The sequence below is a fragment of the Malurus melanocephalus genome, unplaced genomic scaffold (assembly GCF_030028575.1).
Source record: "Malurus melanocephalus ecotype Western Australia unplaced genomic scaffold, MMel_1.1 scaffold_219, whole genome shotgun sequence".
NCBI lineage: Eukaryota > Metazoa > Chordata > Aves > Passeriformes > Maluridae > Malurus > Malurus melanocephalus.
Genome location: NW_026623451.1, coordinates 683,582 through 699,718, shown reverse-complemented (window position 1 = coordinate 699,718; position 16,137 = coordinate 683,582). Strand labels below are relative to the sequence as shown.

Genomic DNA, 16,137 nt, shown 5'->3' with positions numbered 1-16,137 from the left:
GCTCATGCAGCCATGGGGGATCTCCAGGGCAGAGCYGAGAGGGGAATAAGGGATAGAAAACATCCACAGGAGCCTGGGATAAATCATCCTTCCCAGCCAGCTATTATATGTCCCACTGAAGTCACTCTGGAATTCCRTGGGTTTTTGGTGTCTGCACTTGTTCAAATAAATAATAATTTATAATATTTCCAACAAACTAGTAACCTCCTACAAATTCAAAGAGTTATAAACCAACTCTACAGGGTAGCTCTTGCATTTGCCTCGGAGCTCCCCCAGTCTGGCTCTCATTAGCCTGTTTGCCAGATGTTCTGCTTCCCAGATAGCACACACTCTTTATGGCCTCRCATCAGAACAGACTGAGATTCCCTAACTGGCTCCATGGCTGACTCCAAAGCCTTTCCTGAACTTCCCAGGGCTTTTTCCTAAATGTTGAGGGCGGTTTGGATGCTGCTTGCCACCCTGCCCAGATATTGCTGTTTTAGCAGGCACACCTGCAAAACATGTGGAGGCAAAAGTGACTTAAATCAGCAAAAATATCCTTATTCTGTCACTCACACTGCTCACACATCTCATGTGGAGTCGGTGTCAGGTGTAACATGCAAGTTGCTCCAGTGAGCTCCATGTGTTTCTCTTGACAGGCAAAAWGAGAAATGCCAAGGACACATGGCTTCAGGGACAGGACACACCTTCATTCACAAGGCCTTGCAAGGTCCCTGACTCACCAAACAGAGCAGCAGGAGAGAACAGGAAGGAAGGCATCACTTCCTGCAGCTGGGAAAGGTCAAACTGTCCAGGGAATGTGGTCTGGACAGCTCCAGTGTGAACACCAGTGTGTGTTCAAGTGGTCAAGGCTGGATGGGGCTTGGAGCAGCCTGCTCCAGTGGGAAGTGTCTGTCCCTTCCAATCCAAACCATTCCATGACTCTGTAACTGTGGCACAATTCAGTTTTCTTTTCTTTCCAAGCTTTGCATCCCTCACTGCCACAATCCCTCCTTTTCTGACCCCCACCATCTTCACTGAATCTGCAATTCCCAAACCCAGACACAGAGCCCAAGCTTTCACAACCAGGCATTCCAAGAGCCCATGGAAGGAGGCAGATCCCAGCAGGATCAAAGGAGGTTCCTGGATCTCCTGAGCTCACACAAAGACCCATCCCAGTGCAGGATCCTGGTGCTGGGTGAGGTTTCTGGCTGTCTCAATGACTCTGCTCCCTGAGGCTGTGCTCAGGATGGACAAGGAGAAGAAGGACAGCATTCCAGAAGCAATCTTCTCTCCTGGCAAGCCCTCAGCAGCTGAACCACAAGGAACACTTGCTACAGAAGATGCAAATCCATGAAAAAACATGGAAACAAGGCAGATGCCTACCCTTGCCAGCACAAGCTGTGCAGGCACGTTCAGTCCCAAAGATTYTAGTCAAGTATTGGAGTTGCCCCAGCACCAATGATGGCATTTTCCCTTCCAAGGGCTCACATGCCATGGAGTTTAACCTCAAGAGGATTAATCTGCCCTCCCTGCCCAARGAGGCTGACAAGAAACTGCTCCTCCCAAGCACTGAGACACGAACACATGTGTGTTCATCTCTTCAAGGCCAGGCTCACCTACCCCGSAGAAAAAAAGCTGGAAGCTGCCTGGAAAGCACAGCTGGTCTGGCACTTGGCCACACATCTCAGAGGTGAGAGAGACAGACAGGGAAATCACTGCCTCTGCTGCCTGATTGCCAGTCCAGCACCGTGCCAAGGGGAGCATTGCAGAACTGCTCTTTGCAGCCCAAAAATGTCTCGGTGCCCATCYTGTGTCAGGGGAAGGAAGAGAACAGCCACGGGGAAGTCTGAACAATTTGCTGTCAGTTTGTTGCCTAGGAAAAAAGGGCATCTCCAACAGAGAGCGGTGCCAAGCCCTTCTGCTGCAAGAGAAATAATCTACTTCGGAATATTTTGAGCCAGCATAACTGAGTCACACTCTTCCTTAGAGACAACGGCACAGCAGAAACATATGCAAAGGCCTCGGGGCTCTTTGTCTTGCTGTATTCTCACAGCACTCACTTGCTGTGAAGCTCAACAAATAAAGTCACTTCAGCTTCTTATTTAACAYAGGGAAGTTTTTAGAAAAAACAAACGGACGTTGCCACTTCCTGTTAGTGGTGAAAGGCAACTGGAGCCGACCGCCCTCGCCTTGACTCRAGGATCCAGCGAGTTCCTGCAGCACCAAACACGAGCTCACATCGTGCCTGCATCACCACAGGGAGCTGAATCCTCGAGAAGGAGGAGCAGATGTCCCTCAGCATGGTAAGTCACATTTTATCTATCATTGCCTCTTCTCAGTCGTGCTGCCGAGCTGCTTCTATGGAAAACAGCCTGAGCCCAGCGCTGTTTAATTAGGGGAGCACTGTATCCCTGCTAACATCTGCACTGCACACATGTGAAAGCTCCGGTGCMCGAGCTAAACACGGTGCCAGAGGAGCTAAAGCGTGGTAGGAAATGGTTTAGTCCCAGCAGAAGCCCTGGCTCCATCCAGCTCCTGCTCTGAGCGAGGCAGAGCTGGTTAACCCTTCGCTCTGCAGCTCAGGAGAAGTGCCACGATGATTCACTCAGATATTCACTTCCTGCACCACCCTGCTGGGGACAGACAGACACATTTGTGAGGAAGAGTTAAAAAATAAAATTAAAGACTTCCAGGAAAATAAGGATGAGGGTAATTTTATCTATCTAGAGCAGCCAAGCTGGGCTGGTTGGAGATCCTCATCTGTGCAGTTCACTGCCTCRTCTCTCCAGGACACCTGCTCTCCTCTGATCTCATCCCTGAGTCACTCTGGGCTTTTTTTTTCCTCTTGAAATATTATGTGGGAAGTTTTGGCCAGGAAGTGTTTGATCCTGGGACAACTTTCACTCTGGAATACATAGCAGCAAGAGGCAGAGGGGCAGATCCTCCTTYTTGGGCTGTTTGGGATCCATAACTAGGTTAGGGAGAGTTTCAGCRGCTGAAGATGAACTGACAGATATAAACCACCCCCTGTCTAAGCCCTGCTCCACAAAGCTGCTTCCTGACAGATGTGGGATTAAATCCCCCTGCAAGGGAGAGTCCATGAAATACCTCAGGRAGAGCTGGAACCATGCACTGCTTCAACACAAAACCGTGTAACACAGGGGTTCCTGCTTCTTAACAGAGCTGCAAAGTCAATCCAAAGCAATTTTATTCAGTAAAAGTCTCATGAAAGGAAAGGTTGCATTAGGAAGCGATAATTAAGAATCTCAATTGTGCTAAGCCAAATTGCTGCCGGTTTCACATCCTTTATTTCTTATCTTAACCAATGAACCACAACACCACAAAAAGGAGAAGCCAAAGCCACAACAGAAGGATCACCTACAACTCCCATTACCCGTCCTTTTAGCAGCCAATATGCTCCATAATCTCATCAGTCCGATCGTATCACAGCAACAAAGGCTTCACACACACTGAGATAAAATTATAGCAGAGCTGGAATTAAATATCTGAGTCATTGAGAGGCCCCATGGAACAACTAATGAATGGGAAAAACAATTGGAAACAGTTAAGTTTTTGCTGAASCGAACCAAAAAGGAAAAATAAAARAGAAAACTGCCTAAGGCAGAGAAGGAAAGGCCAGACATGAAATACACACACACACATTTCTAATTCATAATTTTTGAGGAAATAACAGAAAGAGAAAATAGCAGAGCCYCTCAGCTATAGCATTTCTTTAACATATCCTGTTACATGAAGGAATTTCCTCTTTTTCTTCCAAAAAGGGAAACCAGTGCCTCCTGCTTTAAACACATTAAAGATCTGCTCTGGCGTCAGTAACAACACAATGTCAGCAGTTTAAGAGCACGTTCCTCATTTCAATTCTCCAAAGCAGAGCCTTTGGATTTCCCTGATGCAGTTTGGAAAGATGTTTGATTAAGCTGCAATCTGGCCTTTTTAACGAGAGCAGTGTGCTGCCAGGACTGACTGCCAGCTCCAGCCGCCAGCAGCTCTCCGGGGAAGTCACAAAGTTAGTAGAGGGAAGGAGAGAGGAAGAGCTTCCCTTCTGGGAGAAACCAGGATTAATTTGGGTAACAAACCTCCAGCATGGCCAGAGCAGGACTAGAATGAAGAAGGCAGTAATAAGGAACGTGCCTCACTGACCTTTTTCCCCCTGAAAGAGAAAGGGATAGCAAGAAAACGACATAAATTTAAAAGTTAAATAACAAACTCTTAACATCTTACCACGACAGGGTGAGACCAATTAAAGTTATTTGTTGTGGTGCAGCAGTAAGAAGGAGGTAATTGTGTTTTGCAGTKGTAGAACAGGACTCCAGCACACAGATTCTTTTGAAATACGACACTGCCACATCTCCTCAGCCAGGAAAGAGAAGCTGCCAACTTCAGAGGAAGACACATGTAAAAGAGTAGGGAAAACCCCAGCCTCGAGTGCTGTGGAACTGTTCTCCATTAAGAATAAAAAACTTGTGCACATTTGGTGGAAAACGCTGCTGGCAGGAACTGGAGGTTGAATTAATGGCTGGAGAGGAAGGAAGGAGTTAAACCATTCATCTGACATCTGCAAAACAGGTGATTTTCCCTCAACTTGTCCTTACTTCCAGTCCTACAGCCCTCAGACAGAAGCACTTCTTCAGAAAATGGAAAACTTTGACTTCAAAAGCCTTTCACACAAAAAAAAACCCCATCCTTTAAATCCAGATTTTAGAAGAGGTACTGCTGGTTTCCCATTATTTTGCCTGGAAATTGTGGCTGGCTGGCCTGCAATCTCCTGCCTGGTGCAAAACACCTTCTGGGGCTGGAAGAAAGTCACTCTCCCAGCACTATCCAGACTGCCTCAGCTGCAGCCTTAGGAATCAAAAGTCATCTGCTGATTTTGAAATGCCAACCTTTAGAATCAGCTGTTTAATCTCTGTTTACTGTGGGAATAGAAGAATAAGTCATATCATGACTGTGTCGCCTGGCTTTTCAGCAAACTCAGAATACATTCAGTATTTTGTKAGCTTCCCTGTAGCACTGTTGGAGTGTTAAACCCTGAACTCCTGACAGGCTGGAAYAATTTTTTTTTTTTAATTTCTCAAGTCCTTTAGAGCACCTTCAACTGCTGACCACATTTCTCTTCATGATTTTCYTCCACTCCCAGCTGCTATTTCTTCATTTGCCATATATTTATCTACATATCTATATATCTTTTGTGTTAGCCAGCCCATGCATGCCAGTACTGTGACATTTTTCTGCCTCTCCAACAGCTTTAAAGCTTCCACTCACATTTTTGTTTTCTATGAATTTGCGCTACCTCAAAATATAGATGATATTTGATGTTTTAAAGTCTTTTTGCAACCACCAGTGATAAGGTCCTGCACCCAGCCTTCTGTTTGAAAGGAAGGGGCTCTGACTTGGTCACCTCACTCCCCTGACCCAAATGCCAAAATTTTCCTCAGTACTCTCACCTGCAGGATTGATCATTGTCTTAATTCTCCAGGGMTTTCTTCATTTGGTTAATGAAGGGCAGCAACATATTTATGTGAAATGGATGAAATTTCCAGTGAAATCCAGGCCACTYTGCTGTTGTGTCATAAACTTTCCCAAATCCACAAAGGATAGTGAAAGTGTTCTCAGCAAAACATTTCCAGCTGGAATAAAACACAGGCACCGCCAGGTGATATTACAGAAATACACAGATTATGTAGGGAAACACAAGTGTTGCTGAGGTGTCCAGCCCCATAGAATCAGAGAGACACATCCTGAATTTTCTTCCCCCACGAAAGCAGGGAAAGAAAAGCCTTTTGTTCCAAACAGACATCACCAGATCGTGATGGTACGAGCAGTGCTGGATGCTCCAAACCCCCACAGGATGATTCAAACCACWGCAGGCTCCTCCAGTCATCCTCAGCACCTTTCCCTGAGCTCCCAGTGCTGCTGGGGATGAACACCAGAGCACCTTTCCCTTCTCCCAGACAAAGCACAGGTGCAGGAGCTCCCCACAGAACTGCTGTGAAATCCTAACACTGCTCCCCATAAAGGCAGCAGCCACGTGAAAACCAGSCTTCCTCTCCACATGCAAAAAGCAATTATGTTAAAGACACGGGGAGAGAGCCCTGCGAGGTCCAGATCAAAAGCTGGAGACACGGGAGGCGAGAGAAAGGCCGATCGAATTCACCGCACTTTTCCCAGCTTAAGGATCAGAAATGGAGCGTTCTGGCTCATAAATTCTACTTCCAGCAAATTCGAGCCTAAATCCCCTGAAGGCAATAAGGAAAAGGCAATCAACAACAACTCTAACCACTTCACAGATGCTCCTGTTTAGTTTATACAGCACTTCTTACAGCATTCAAATGGGTAAAATGGGATTTCAACGCAGGGGGGCTGACGGCAGCAGGCAGGATTCCTCGGTGAAGACACCAAGGGCAAAGGAAGTTCTGAGAAGCATCATATTGGTTATGATGAGTGAACTCAGCGTGCTCAGCCTTTGCTCATTTTAATCTGCCARTACGCAGGCTTGGCTAAAGCGAGCATCCTGCTTCTACAGTGCCTTAAAAATCCACAGGAACCACAAAATGAGGGGGGAAACGAACAAACCGACGCGTTCCCTGGGAAGCCATGAAAAAACTAATCGCTATTTGTTTCCAACTGTTGTTCCGCTTCCTGAGCCAAATGTTTCCAAGTCAGCTGTGGTGGCTGAGGAGTGACCGGTTAGAGCTGGAAAGTTGTCGATTTAAAATCACAGCTCGAACACTTTCAAACTCCTTAACATCTTTTATAGTTCCAGGACCACCTGTTCAAAAAAAACCAGAGCCCTCTGGTGACATAAYACGTGCCCTGATCCCACATTTCCCAATGAAAGCAATCAGCTCAGGGAGGGAACATTTAAACTACGCTGTTCTTCTGCTTTCACCCCAGAAAGATGAGAGTTGTGCTGGAGATGAGACACACAAAGAGGGCTCCCTCCCTCAAAGCATCAAGGTCATCACTCCCAGCTTCAGGAAGGGAGTGAGGAGCTTCCAGACTCTTTGCCCCGCTCTGCAGCATCTTCCCTGATTTCCATCTCCATCCCCAGAGCTGCAGGAGATGACAAAGGAGAAAGAACCATTTGACTCCAGGCTAATGGAACACTAACCCAAGTCTTCTCCACGCTGCAGACACAGTTACCCACTCAGATTCGAACAGCATGGGGAATTCAAGACAAAAATCACTGGGAATTCTTTTTCCCCCCCACAGTGTGAAAGAGTCAAGAGCRCTGAGATTCTGTTTGACAGAGCATCCTACTGTGAGACACACAATGTGCGCGTTGTGCCAACCGCTCTCCTGCAGAGCGCAGAAAACAAGGAAAGCTTGGAAAAAATACCCACAATGACTGCAGCCCTCGACACCTCCTGGTACTGCACCGTGCCCGTGGATCTTCCACAGGCACCACAGAGCAATGGCTCCACACAAAGCTGCTGAGTTTTGGACAACACAAAACTTCTTTTGGGCTGTGTCTCCTGGATGAAAAGAACCAGCTCTACCAARTATTGAAGCACAGCCCTGCCTTAAAACCTGAATTCTCAGCACAAGTGAGATTCCAGAGGATGGCTTAGAGCAGAAACATATTTTTCACTATTTCTATCACAGTGAAAGATACCAAACATCTTCTAAAAAGCTGCATTTCCCTCCTTCCTCTGAGCTTACAGAGCTCATCACCCAGGGAAACGAATTGTACTGAAGGAGAAAACAATAATCTCCTTATGTTTTGGGTGTTCGCTTCCCTTTCCAAGATTTTCACCCCTCACTCATCTCGGAGGCAGTTTTGCTTCGCTTTGCTTGCTTAAAACATTCATTATAAGTCATCTAGGCCAGGAAAGGATTAGAGGAGCCCTGGCAGAAGTTGCAGAATGCAAGGCTGTTAGGTCAGAGAAATGAGACTTTCAGAGGCATAAACAACAATCCACCACAAAACCACCACTCATGCTCTGGAAAAAATTCTGCTCTCTATAAATTTTAAGCAGGTGCACATTAAGGGAAACGAATCATGCAGAGCAATGCAGAGCAGCAGCTCTTCAGAAMAAAGGAATGAAGGTTACCTGTTCCCCTCCCAGCCCAGGTAGAACCAGCATTTTCCAGGTGAGGTTGTGACCCACAGTGGCATTAACTGATTTACCCCYGGYGCTCCAGCAGCAGAACCTGACTGCTTCCCAAAATGAGATCCCACAGTGGCATTAACTGATTTACCCCYRGTGCTCCAGCAGCAGAACCTGACTGCTTCCCAAAATGAGATCCCACAGTGGCATTAACTGATTTACCCCYGGTGCTCCAGCAGCAGAACCTGACTGCTTCCCAAAATGAGATCCCAGGCCCCGTGCTCTGGCCGTGCTTCACCTCTGAAGGCAGCAGCAGCAGCACTGCTGCTGGAACTAATTAAAGGCAAATTGGTAGAACCAGGGGCCATGACATGAGAAAATATCCTGCACAGCATCCAAGAAAGCCACCAGATAATCCAAAAGGCTGTTTAAGAGCCTGGCTGTCAGAAACCTTGGAATCTGCCAGGCCCATTGCAAGCAGTGGCTTGTTCCCTCATCCCCTATCTCTTCACCTTAATTAGCTACAGCATTTCAGACCAGTGCCCAGCCCAAACAATCCCCTGTGAAAGCCCTGCTTCCACACAAGGAGCAGAACCTGCAGATCCTGAAGGATTTATTAAATCTGACATCTGAAATGCCTCTTGTCCTCCAAAGGTAGCAAAGCCAGAATGCTTCCAGGGCAATCCAAGTGATTCCACCAGAAGCACAGTTCCTAAGGGTTTGTGTGGCTGCAGCATTTCCCCCAAGGTCAGGTGTTTATCCTCTGTCCCCTCAGCCCTTCAGGAATTGCATACTTGTTTTACAGCTGGAAATCTCCCCCATAGCATGGGGGTGGAACGGGATGAACTTTAAGGCCCCTCCAATCCCATTCAGGGATTGTCTGAGATGATTCCATGACCAGATGGGCTGAAGCTGTGGAGCACAGGGACAGATTCGACTCTCACTGCCAATACARACCTGTCCTGGAATCACATCCAAATAGAAGAGATTTCAACCACTTCAGGTTGCACTGGTTACCAAAYACATCAAATTCCAGGAGGTTCACACACCATAAAAAAACATTAACTGCCCCAATTCCTGGGCCACTCCCAAAAGCAGGTGTCTGCCTGGGGCTTAGTAAAGGATTTTTTTTTTTTAAACCACAAGTTTGGTGTCTAAAACATCCATTAATGCTGTAATTAGACTGTGTTCAGAACCATCACATGAGTCTCCACCAGTCAGTAACAAAAGGAACAGCTTTGCTGGAATTCCATCAGGGAATTGTCCCAGTGCAAGGGCAGAGGCTCTTTCCAGCCCTCTGGGAAGCCCAGCACACCCCACACACAGGTACAGCCAAGCTTTCCTTACCCACATTCCTCAACAAGCACACCTGGGGCAGCCCCTCCAACSCCTCACCAGCAGATAAATCTCATTTTCTTCACACACACTGGGCCACCTTCTTCCCAGCAGTGCCAGGCACAGGGGTATGTGTGTAAATAATTCCCCTTCCCAAAAGGCCAGGCTGCCTCTGGTTCTCCTGACAATTCACTCCTCAGGCAGCAGAAGGTTCAGATTACAAAGGCACCTCACTCAAAGTGATAACTTCCCATTTTCCAACAAATCCTTCCAGAAAACATYGCTCTTGGCTGCTGCAGTTGCTCCCCCACCTCCCTAATAATTAGTTTTTACTCAACAGCAGATGCAGTTGCTTTCTTGTAAAAACCCCGAGTTGAAAGATGACTTCTTTCCCCCTGCCATCACCCATTGTGTGGGGAGACAGACAATATCCCATTGTTCCCTGTACAACACTCAGAGCTGTACCTTCTGCTCCCAACACACTGAAACTCTACTTGAGGCTGCAGCAATTTCCATGCAGGAGGCAAAGGAGAATCTCGTATCTGATCTAATAGCGGATAAATCAATGTGCACTCATTTATTGTTTATAGCTCCCAGCAGCTCAAGGAGACACTGTCCCAGAGATTCAAGGCTATCCACGCTGCCTTTGTGGATGGAAAACAGACACTGCACTCRGGAGATATTTTGAGAACTCTGTTCAAACATTTCCCAGGAGTTGGGGAGGGATGGGAAAGCACTGAACCCTGGCAGGTTTTCSTCACTCTCAGAGCAGGATTTTGGGAGGTTCACATCTCCACTTTTTGCCTTCTGCAGAAATTCAGTTCCCTATTAGTCATTCCCCTCAGGCAGGTATGAGGGAGCATAATTGGAGTTTGTAAGGAGATGCTCAGATAAGAGGTGCAAGGGAAGGGCAGCGTCACATTCATTACTGAGGTGATGCAAGAGCTTCTCCTTCTCTCCTTCAGCTRCTGGAGCTGGAAAGAGAAATTACCCAGCCCTTACCCAGTGCAGCACCACAAGGATCACATTTTYCTGGATGCAGTCTGAATTCCTGTCAACTTTTTAGGGTTCTGACCCTTTGTGGTGGCTGCAGACAAGAGCTCCCTGGAAGTCCTGTATCCCAGCACAAGCTGAGCAAGGCAGAGTTTAATATTTCTCCCCACGCAAGTATTTTCTCTCATTAAATGCTTAAGAGCTGGAGGATTTGGGATATTAATTTTTGCAGCTGGACATTTTCTTTTAAGAATATAATTTTCCACACAATTTTCTCCTTTRGCTTTCTTTTATTCTAACCCCAAGACATCCACTCATCCAGGAGAGGACTCTCCTGCAAGGTTTGGAAAGGATTTCTCTCCTGCACTTCAGTCCTTTCCTTTCACATCTGCTACAGCCTTGCTTTCAGAAAACCTTCTTTCTACTTATTTCAACCCAGAAACTTGTCTCCATTTCCAGACAACCAACACCAAGAAYCCCAAACTACAAATTCATTTATCCAAAGACCCGATTGCAACAAAGCCACAGTGTGGATAGAGTTGTTTTGTTTTGTTTGTTTGTTTGTTTTAATTTAAAAGCACAAGAAGTTCCTTAAAAAACACGAGAACTGACACACTGAACCACACAAGTACACAGCATTCAGTGACATGGTTGTGACAGGCTGGAGAACGGATTAAAATTTAGAGGAGTTTGTGCACACAGGAACACAAAGCAAGAGTGAGATTTAATTATTGTCAGCCTCAAACATGTGATTGAACAAAGGGCAGCGACTGACACTTTGTCTGACCCCCAGTGTCACCTGGAAGAGGTGCAAACAGTCCCAGCCTGTTCTGGGGACACACTTGAGCAAAAGCTTTGTGTTCAAGCTCCCACTGAATCCCTTGGAGGTGATGATGGTCAGGCACACTAATGAGGGAGCTGCTCCTCCAGTTTCTGGCTGAATATTCAATTAGGAAAGTTGAGGCAAAAGGAAGGCAAAGCCAGAAGGAAACAGCCTCCTGACCTTCCCTGTCCCCATGTCCCCATGTCCTCATCAGCACCCTGGCAGGCTCTCTCTACCCTGACAAGGACTTCCAACACACTCTTTTTCCCTGGAAAGGAAAAGCTTCTGACTGAAAACGTGGCATCACACAGTTCTGTTAATGCCATTTCAGCCCCCAGCAGCCCAGGGGAGGCAGAGCAGAGGGGACACACTTGATCCCTCACAGCCTCCACGAGACACAACTTTTACTGCATTTCACAGCAGATTTTCTGTGCAGGCAAAGAGGAAAAGCTGGACTGCACGTCCTGGTTTTTAAACAAGCTTACTTTTGCCAGGGCTGGTGTCARTGTGCTCACTCCCTGATTTAAGCTTCCCGCTTCCCAGAGATAAAYGTGCCTTTCAAGTTGTTGATGCCAGCCTTCCCCTCCTAATCCTTCATCCCACCCTGCCTTCAGAAGGCTCCATATCATYCCCTATCACTTCCACAGCATAAGCTCTATATTTCTTTATATTTGCAGTAAATCCAACTTTAACAGCGATTAAAACATACAGCAAAATAAGAGACATTTCATTTGAAGGAGCCCAGGAAATGAGTTCTCAAAAACCACACAGCGGTCTTTTTAAGCAGCACAAAATTGGTCCCTAAACAATTTCCCTGTATTTCAGTGTGGAGAATTTTGTTTATTAATACATTCATTCTCCTGCYTGTGCTTTAACACAATCGTGCTGGCTTCAAGCAATTGTTAAGCCTCACCCAATTTCTTCTTTGAAGGGATGGGAGGCGGGGGAAAGAAAAGAGGGAAGAGTGATTAAAATTAGTCACAAGGAATCCTATAAATACCCCCGTGGACGGAGGAAGAAATCTCTCTTCTATTTAACTTAAAAATAGAGAGCTAAACTTTGAAAGACAAACAGATGGGATGAAGTAAGGATGCAGCAGAGCTTAAAGAAAGTCAACTGGGCAATTTAGTCAGGAATCTGTATTGTGGGGTGGGAGAGGAGTAGGAGGGGGGAGGGAGAATTTTGATTATCCAAAACTAATGCCTGACTGGAGAAGTCAAGAAGGAGAAAATTAAGGAAACCCATCTTATTGCCAGAGGAATCAAATCTCAGAGGCAGCATGGCACAGAGGTATAATGTGGAAAAAAGGGATGCCCAGCCAGGAAATGATGCATTTGTTCCAAATGTTCAGCCTGTGGCAGCAAGGGCTGGAACAGGATCACAAGACCTGAGTGTGTGTGCACCTGCAATGTCAATTGGAAGTCACAGGGATGAGCCGGACAGACTGCTCAGACACCTCCAGGGAGGTGTAACACCAACCAGAAACTCACTGAACACTCAGACACAGCTGCTGGCCACAGCCAACCTGCTGCAGGGTGAGGCTTGAACAGAAAAGCAAAGCTTCTGAGGGATGGTGGCTGCTGTTTTCCCCCTCCCAATGCTCACAGGCTGGCTCTGCCCCACTAAACAGCAGGGGCCAACATGAATATATTGTCTAAAAGTACTGCAGGTCCTTTGATAAGAACACAATAAAGATGGGGAAGGGATTTATCAACACTTCCCTTCTTGCAAAAATCAGAATGCAAACTATAAATAGACAAAACAAGGGTTGCAAAGGGCAGATGTTTATGGTGTTGGGGAAATGCCACATGAGATAACTGCAGTGGGACAGTGCCAAGGGAATGAGAYGTGCAGGAAAGGGCTTAAGGTCACAGGTTGCTGCAGGGAAATCACAAAATCGTGTGTTAGAAACGGCACTGTAGGGGCCATCCAGCCTGTGCTGTGTCACACGGAACTGAGAGCAAACGAGCAGCACAACAWGCGACTTCCTGACCTGCTTTTATCAGACAGCCCCAGGACACCGAGTGACAGCTCTGGGACTCTCAGGTCCTGGCAGGCACCGGGAAGAGACAGACATGGGGCAGGGAATGACAAAGTGCTCTTACTTTCGTTAGGCAGCTCCTCCCGATCCAGGTCATCCAGAGGGGCTGAGGCGCCGCTGCCGCTGTCGTCCAGGGTGAGGATGAGGGGAACATCATCGTCCATGCTCACAGCCATCCCGTCCCTTCCGCGGCTCCTGCTCACGGAGCTCCCAGGATCACCTTTTCCAGTTCCACTTGGCAAACGCTGGTGTCAGAACCTCTCCCGGGAGAGTCCTCCACCGGGGCGGTCTGCCGGACACACGGACACAGCAGTGCGTGCGCCCATCTCCGGACACCACAGTTCCAAAAAGCACCGAGCTGACTCCCCAAAGCGGCGCAGGACACCGGGCTCGGTGGATTTCAGCCAAGCTCAGCTCACAAAGCGAGGCCGGGGCTGCCTATCCCCGCCGGCGCACGGCTCGCAGGATAAACCGATCCTCGGAGAACTCCTGAGCCCTCGGCACCGGGAGCGGCGGCATGGTGCTAAGTGTCCCCGGCACACATGGCTCTGTGCCCCGCCGTGCCCAAGCGCCGCGGCCGCTGCTGGGGAGGGCAAGGCGGGAGCACCGGAGGCCGCCTGGAGTCCGCGCACATGAAGTTCCCGCAGGGCTCTTTTTAACTGCGCGATGCCACAAGGTCACGGATTTCTCTAAAAGGTGATGGAAAAGGAAAATGAGGCAGGCCCAGGACAGCGCCACGGGGGCAATCCACAGGCGCGGTGCCTGTCCAGGGAGAGGGACACCGGCACGGCGCTGTCACCGCGCTGGGGAGGCCCGGCCCGGCGCCTTCCCCGCGCCCCCCCGCCCCCTCCTCCCACCTCTGGGTGAACCTGCTCCTCACCAGCCCGCCGTGCCCACGGTCCCGGGACTCCCTGGACCCTTCGCACCCTGCCGGGACCGCCCGGCCCGTCCCGGGACGCCCCAAACCCCCCCGGCCCGTCCCGGCCCCGCCGAACCGGCGCCCGCAGCGACGCGGCTCCTCCKCGCCCCGCCCCTCGCCTGCCATTGGCTGACACAGCGCAGGCCCCGCCCCAAGAGGTGTGGCTTCTCCCGCTTCCGCCAATCCGCGCGCTGCGCCCGCCACCACCTCCTGCCAGAAGCTCCGCGTTATTCCCGCCTCYCCCCGCCCCTCACGCACCTCGCCTCGCCATTGGAGGGAAGCGCYGTCMGTCACGACAKACCTGAGTGCTGATTGGTCCGAGYTGGTGGGGGTGGGCTCTGTGGGGAMGGAAAGCGGGCTGCCATTGGCTGCGCCGAGGCCCCGCCCCCGGGTCAGGGAGGAGAGGAGCGGTCGCCGGGCAACGGCGGGACGCGGGCGGGGAGGCTCGGGGACCCCTGAGGGGAGCAGGCCCGGCACCCAACCCGCTCCTGGCCTGCGCCAGCCCCTTTTCCCCGCTCCGGGAGGAGACATTCCTGTTCCCAAGTTCCTGCTCCCAGGCCCCGTTGGCTGCAAGAATGAGTCGGGCGCTGAGTCGGCCCAGCCCGAGCACAGTCGGTGCCGTGAGGGACATCCAGGAGCAGTGGCTCTCAGAAAGGTCCTGCAGGAGATTAGTCCTGTTCAGGTCAGGCTGCTGCCTCTGTCAGGTTATCACCTGCTCCTGCCAGCTATGCTGGTTTTTGGACTGTCCCTGCTCCATCTCAATGCTCCACTGACTTCAGTAGAAAACAGCCCTGCAGCAACACAACCCCCAAGTAAGCAACAAGTCAAGGAGTCGGGGTGGAGTCAAAGGTGSAGAGTGAGATTTATGTCAGTGCTGAGCAGGCAGAAAAACAAGAGCAGCGGCAGCAGGGAGGAGCCGCAGCTTGATTCAGGCCTCTATCAACAACTCTCAGCTCTGAGCTGAGCACCAGTGACACTGGACAGGCTGGATCTAGAGCTAGGAAACAATTAAACATTTCCCCCACCTGATTTGATTCAGGTTTAATGTGCCTTTTTCTACACAGGCACCAGTTCCAGCAGTAATAGAGCAGCTTTTGCTCTTGTGCTGAGCTGCACAGCCCTTGCAGAAAAAGGACAGAGTAGCAGAAAAGCACCAATGTGAGTTGAATATCACAGAAGAAAATGCAAACAACCCATTTATACTTAACCAACATTGTCCTCTTGGTGTAAATRTCAAGGAAGTGACAGTTCTAGAAGCCCTTGGTGACAACCTRGRCCAGTGTGGGACAGGAAAGTGTGTGGTGATGTGATGGCTCTGATTCCTTGAAGCCCCAACAAGCAGTGGAGGTAAAGTGGCCAATCCTGGCCATAAACAAACTGTATCTGTTTTTCAGATAACATCTCTCTTTATTTTAAGAGGCTCCATCTTTCARGRACTCCAGCTCTCCAAGACTGCACTGGTTGAGTTCTCTGCTGTTGAGATTCCAGGGCAGTTCCCTCAGTTTGCTGACAACTCATCCACCTGCTGCTGGGGAACAGAATTCCTGCTYTTGTCAATCCTCAACCCTCTTGTCTCCATCTAGTGTCCAAACCACACTCGGGTGCTCTCCCAACCCAGTGAGACATGTAACCTGCCCAGCTTGCACATCACTGTGCSCACATCCCAAATAAGGCTGAATAAGCTCAGGTTGACAACAGCACCCCCAACCCCTCCTCTGAGAAAGCCACAATTGTTCCATGTCTCTCCAGGTGGAGAAGAGCTGCTGGACTACCTCAATGGGAAGTGTAGGGAGAGATCTGAGAGCTTGGAGCTAATCACAAGGATCCTCATGCACCTTCTCAGGTTTTGATAACATAAAGTTATTGAATCAGGCCAAGAAATAAGCACKTGCTGGAGTGGGTCAAGGCCCGATCCTGCTTCTGTTCAAGGTGCAATAAAACCATTTCTGGGAGCAGAATGATGCTCTTAACC

General features: G+C 49.0%; 1 protein-coding gene across 1 annotated transcript in view; it reads right to left on the bottom strand.

Moving 5' to 3' along the window:
* TPCN1 (two pore segment channel 1) overlaps positions 1-13,495 on the bottom strand; it is a 40,527-nt gene extending 27,032 nt beyond the window's left edge. Inside the window, exon 1 of the mRNA XM_057374203.1 lies at positions 13,311-13,495. Coding sequence (XP_057230186.1) covers positions 13,311-13,422 — 112 coding nt within the window. The 5' untranslated portion in view covers positions 13,423-13,495. The remainder of the gene's footprint in view (positions 1-13,310) is intronic.
* Between the last annotated feature and the right edge of the window lie 2,642 nt (positions 13,496-16,137).